Here is a 5852-nt window from a genome sequence, read left to right as displayed (position 1 = left end):
GGGTGCTGGGGACGATGCCAGGAGAGGAGCCCAAGCCCCCAGTCCTGCCCTGGAGGGAGGAATTGGGCTCAGCATTGAGGCTACCACCATCCCTGCTTCTGATGCAGGATTTGGGAGAAATGCAGCTCGAAAGTCCAGGATGCTTCTTCAGGACACATGGGACTGTGGCTCCTCTGGGGAAAGTAGAGGAAAGGTTTTTTTTCTGCAGTGGCTCCTGGCAATAGCCTTGATTGATCACTACTGGCACCCGCGTGAGGACGAGGTCGCAGTGGTGCAGGCTGAGTTTCAGGCTGGGCTGCACGAAACCCAGGATTTCAATTTGAGGCATGTTCTGGTTCCTTCAGGGACAATGATTTTGTGCCTAGTGCTGCACCTGGATGACACCAAAACCCCACGAGGCATCTGCAGGAGGGAGCTGGCTGCTCCCTGCCAGCACACAGCCTCTGCTCCTCCTGCCCATGCCGAAGACCTGGGGCACACACCAGAAACCCCATTGCTGTCAGCCCCAGGGGACACCATCATCCATCATCTCTCCTCGCCTTCTCCTCTTCCAGACGTGCACTTCCAGTCTGTGAGCTAATTAGGTGATTTGGCTCGTTACCCTGATAATTAATCTTTTTGCACAATATTTTTTTTTTATTTCGTTTGTTTATGGATGCCACGTTGCCACCTCCATAAAACCCATTTATGGGACTTTCTCTGCCCCCACGCTGTAAATCGAGGTCCGTAGGATGTTGAGAAGTTTATCACTGACCATTGCCCGCTTTTATGTTAATGTTTGAACATGGCAATAAAAGAATTACATCATCTTACCTCTGACCAACTTTAGGGCAAAAGGTCCTTATAAAACCAAGCTCTGCTCACCAGCAAGGCATCTTCTCTTGCTTTGGGAGCACAGAGAGCCTTTCACCATGAGCTTCACTGGAAAGTACGAGCTCCAGTCCCAGGAAAACTTTGAGCCTTTCATGAAAGCCCTTGGTAAGTGCCTGCAAGCATCGGGTGCTGCTTTGCTTCCTCACTTTGAGCTGATATTTGGGATACCCCATCCGTGCTGATGCGCTGGTGATGTGCATTGAAAATTTTCCTTTATCTCTCATCTTGCAATTGTTGGTTTTTAAATGTGTGCATGGAGATGTGACCCCAAAATAGAAGGGGAAGCATCTCTCTTGCTGATGAGATGAAGAGACACAGGGTGAAATTACACAGCTGGCATGAAAATGGTGCTGGCAGCTCAGGGCAGCTATAGGCAGCCCACTGTGATGCTGCAAAGCTCAGGGTCCACTGTTCATCAGAAAAAATAGTCAGGTTGTTTAAATATTTCATGATGAATGTGGCTGGGGATGTTTCCATCGGGGATGTGCTCCTGCAGGGACTCAGGAGAGGTTGCACTACTTCTGCATCACCACGTGCAGGAGGGGCTCTACCTCCCAGGTCAGCTCCAGGGCTTGGGAGAAGACTTTGATGAGGAAGGTTTTTGGAAAAAAAAAAAAAAAAAACCAACAAAAAAACACTTGGTTCCCTCCTTCTGCCTTGATTTATTCTGTTTTCTCTGGTTGCTTCTCTGCAAGGGAAGGAGAATTGGCCCTGAGCAGACTCAGGGCCACATTTCCCTTGGGGAACTGTCATCCTTGTGGGACTTTCCCACATGGGATCCTCCCTGTGGAGGTCCCAAATCCCACAGCATTCATTAGGCAGCAGCAACCTGCCCACCCGTGGCTCCTCCTAACGTCCCTGTTCCCGTGCAGGGCTTCCCGATGACCAGATCCAGAAGGGCAAGGACATGAAGAGCATTTCGGAAATCGTGCAGGACGGGAATAAGTTCAAGGTTACCGTCACCACTGGCTCCAAAGTGCTGAGCAATGAGTTCACCATCGGGGAGGAGTGCGAGATGGAGCTGCTGACAGGAGAGAAAGCCAAGGTGAGTGACCAGCTTGACCAGCTCCTCCTCTCCAGGGCTACAGGGTATCAGGGCATTGCATTTCCATGTAAACCATCCCTCCTGTGCCTGGGATAAAGGGAACGACCACATCGTGGGTATTAAATTTGACACTGGGCAAAGATCTGGGTAAATTCGCCAGCCTGGTCCCGTCTCAGGCAGTTTGCTTGTGGGATTTAAGGTAATGGGAAGGGGCTGATTGCTGAAACCACACCTTGCGGGTCCTCAGCAAGTCCCCTAGGGACACATTTCAGAAAATGACAGTGTGTTTCTGTCCGATCTTCCTGAGAATCCCAGAGCCTGAGACTCTGAGGTTTCGCCTCCCCTCTGCTTTTGCAAGACACCGTACAAGCTCCCCTCTCAGCACCTCTGCGGATGAAGCTTTGCATTTCTAAAGCAATCTTATTGGAAAACACTGGAAGTCAGTGTTTTAATAGCCGGGTTGTAAAAGGGGAATAGAGAGGCTTCGGTAAATCCTTCTGACAACAAAAGATCTGAAAGACTTAAGGTGGAAAAGGGCTGACTTTTTGTCACGCTCCAATGCGAGACATACCCCCCCCTCTCCATTTTGTTGACTCAAAGGTAGCACAGGAAAGCCAGCCAATGAATCATAAACCAATAAAACTGTCCTTTTAAGTCCCAGAGGCTCTTAGCTTGTCTGCTAGCCTTTTCCACTGCTTCTGTTTACGCTGGGTGAGATGATTTGGCAAGGTGAGGATTTATCGCTTTTAAAATTGGGTCAGCTCCAGTTCCTGGGCGATAGTTTGCAATGGTTCATAAAATGTCAGGGTGGCACTGCTGGCAAACGTTGCCTCTCACCTCTACCTTGGGAGAAGATGATATTGCAGGGACTTTGGGGCCCAGGAGGAATGATCACCAAGGAAATGCCCCACTCTGAGACCGGTACTTGCCCTAGCATCACCGAGGTGCCTTGCTCAGAAACGAGGGGCTATTTGATGAGTTCTGCCTTGCCTAAATCAGCAGCTTGAGGGCAGAGGGAGATGACTTGGATCTGGACAGACAGATGAACAGAAACGGGTTTTGCTGTCTGAGTAATTTCAATGATCAATGACAGCTGCCCTGGGGTGCCCGTGCTGTCTGAAGCCCTTTTAGACGTGCAGCTCCAGGGGGCAGAGACTCAACAGACATGCCCGGCCCCCTGAGACCCTCCCAGTCATGATTGTGTTTCCAGAAGCTCTTGAAGTTGTTTCCCAGCTTGACTGAGACCCACCCCAGCCCCATACCTGAGCTCCCCAGCCCTCCACCCCAAAAGGAGGGTCCTGCAGCGCTGTGGACCCAGTTTGGATGGGGGGTGAGGTAGGTGCGGCAGCAAAATGGCACCTCTGTCAAGGAGGCCTGCAGAGCCCCAAGTAAACAGCCATCCCCTTGTGGTGTTGTAGCCATCACCAGCACAACCTTCCCTCCTCCTCCTCCTGGGAAAGCCAAAATCGCTGGGGGAGCAGCTTGGTCAAAGCTTACACAAGGGATGGTGGCAACTTGGTACAAAAGGGGGAGGACAAAACGCGGGGGGTGATGCGGTGGGTGTGCAGTGCCAACGTGAGCTCTCATCCCTTCTCTGTCTCACCCCTTCTTGACAGACTGTTGTTCACATGGAGGGCAACAACAAGCTGGTTGCGACCCTGAAGGGGCTGAAATCCGTCACCGAGCTCAACGGAGACACCATCACCCACGTGAGTGCAGTGGCAGCGCGCACCGCTGCCGGCAGGGCTCCCGCTGGGCCCAGGCCCTACAAAGCCTCCAGTGGTACTGGGGGCCAAAGCTGATCAGTCAGCCAGGCAATTAAGGCATTTTTGGGGTGCAGTGTGATGCACAAAGTACCCTTTGAGACCCCGGTAGGCATTGCTGATCAAATTTATGTGTAATGAGGGCGTGTTGTAAGCCAGAGGCATGGGTTTATGGCAGGGCCTGGTGTTTTTAAAGAAGAGGGGTGTAACAGAGTGATCCCAGCCAACATCAGATTATCCCTATCTGCTTTGGAGTAGTCATGCCCTATATCCAAAGCTTTAGTAATTTGATTTATGGGTGATGGACTGGGGACCAGTCCTTTTTGGCAAGACCAGAGCCTTTCTAAATAGAGTTTGGAGCCAAGTGCCATGCGAAGTTAACCGTTTCCATTATTTTTTCAGACAATGACCATGGGAGACCTCACCATGAAGAGAATCAGCAAGAGAATCTAGAGACCCTCTGCACGCCTATCATTTTACTGTGTAAAATGTGACCATTAAAGTAAAATTTATATTAAAACCTCTTCATTATTATCATCAACCTCTGAACTGTTGTTTTAAAGAGGTGCAAGCCTCCAAAACTCACACAAACCCTGGTAGAAACTGGGCAACGGGCTGAGCTGAGGCCGTGATGATGGTGGTGAATTGAGCAGGGCCAGACTCAGAGCCAGCATGAGACCCTCTGCGTTGTTCCCTTGTTGTCACAGATGTCCTCCACCCCAACAAGTGCTCTGCCAGCCCCTTTCTGGCACCAGCATCCTTCCTGGGGCATCCTGGTTGGTTGTACCCACATGGCTGGGTGGATGGAGTAGCACCGGGGCCATCAAAAGGGTTATCTCCCCTTTTTCTTAAAGATTTGGCCAAAGTGACCACAAGGTGATTGGTAGGGCCAAAAGATGGGGTGGTGGAGGTTGGCAGATGCCTGGGGACAAGGAAATGTGGGTGATCCTGCATGGAATACTGCCCTGGGGTAGGGACCAGCACTGGGGGACTTCAGGCATCCCAACTATCCTCTTCCCCCAAGAACTCCCAGCCCTACAGGCTCTGGCCACCCCATTACCACCCACCCCATCCCTTCCCACCAGCAGGAGGGCCTCAGCTGGTAAATTGGATTACTGGCACTGAACTCCTTCTTCTGGGCTGAAATTTGGGGTTTTCTCTGCTGGCGGGAGAGGCCAGCACTGGTTGTGCACGGCAGAGACTTTCTCACTTGCCACTGGAGGCTTTGTGAAGACCTGGATTTCTGACAGGCAGGGGAGAGGGAATTCTTCCTTCTTAGCTGCCCTTTCCAAGCCCTGTGCTTGGAGGCTGACTGGGAACTTGCCTGGGAAATGGGTGTTTTCTGGTGTGATGGACCTGTCTGGGATGGTGTTCTCACAGCCACTCAAAGCTGATGTTAGGAAAACACCACCAGTGCCTCCACACCTCTTTCTGCAACCCATGGACAGATGGAAGGACTTAGCTCAACAGCACCCAGAGAGCGTATGTTGGTCTCCAGCAAGCTTGTCTTAGAGCTGGAGAGCATCAGCAAAAGCTCTGAGAAGAGGAAAAGCCTTGTTGTGGTTTGTTTTTTTGTGTGTGGTTTTTGTTTTTTTTTTTCCTTGCTATTCTGCTGAGGAGCAGGTAGGGAATTTTAGTACCTGTGTCAGCTGAAGAAGAATTCTTCATCTTTTTTTTTTTTAATCAGAAAAACATCACTTTCCACAAAATACAATCTCAGCCACTCTGCACTCAATGCCCAAGACTCTTCTTGGAACCAGCTTCCTACTTCTACCATCCCTTGGTCAACCACCCATAGGCATCAGTGGGAAGAAGTGATGTCATCACAGGGAAGTGATGGAAAAAATATTTCAAAATAAACAATTTTAAAAATAACCAAGGACTTCAGGTTCAGAGCGAAACAGGCTTTCAATAAGAATGTAAATAATTTTAAAACAGGTTTCTTGCTTGGATTTGTAATGCTAGTGGTAGAAAAAGGATGTTGCTTCTGCCAAGAGCTCCTCTGCTTTGAGCCCTCAGAAGATTTTTCAGGCCTCTCCCCCAGCAGGTCCATGCTCTCAGACTGGTGCCACTGGAAACAATCCTTATGGATGTGTCTCGTTCATATATCACGTTCCCCAGGTGCCACAGGCGACGATGCCCCACAGGCATGATTGTTTCAAGCTCAGGGT

General features: G+C 50.3%; 1 protein-coding gene across 1 annotated transcript; it reads left to right on the top strand.

Annotated features, from left to right (window-relative positions):
• Positions 1-911: 911 nt before the first annotated feature.
• FABP1 (fatty acid binding protein 1) lies at positions 912-4146 on the top strand. Its single transcript, XM_032185958.1, has 4 exons — positions 912-978; positions 1746-1918; positions 3535-3627; positions 4084-4146. The coding sequence occupies exons 1-4, from the start codon at positions 912-914 to the stop codon at positions 4132-4134; spliced, it is 384 nt and encodes a 127-aa protein (XP_032041849.1). The 3' UTR covers positions 4135-4146.
• Positions 4147-5852: the final 1706 nt, after the last annotated feature.

The sequence above is a fragment of the Aythya fuligula genome, chromosome 4 (assembly GCF_009819795.1).
Source record: "Aythya fuligula isolate bAytFul2 chromosome 4, bAytFul2.pri, whole genome shotgun sequence".
NCBI lineage: Eukaryota > Metazoa > Chordata > Aves > Anseriformes > Anatidae > Aythya > Aythya fuligula.
The sequence above is the reverse complement of the archived record's forward strand: the minus strand, read 5'-3'. Positions and strand labels throughout refer to the sequence as shown.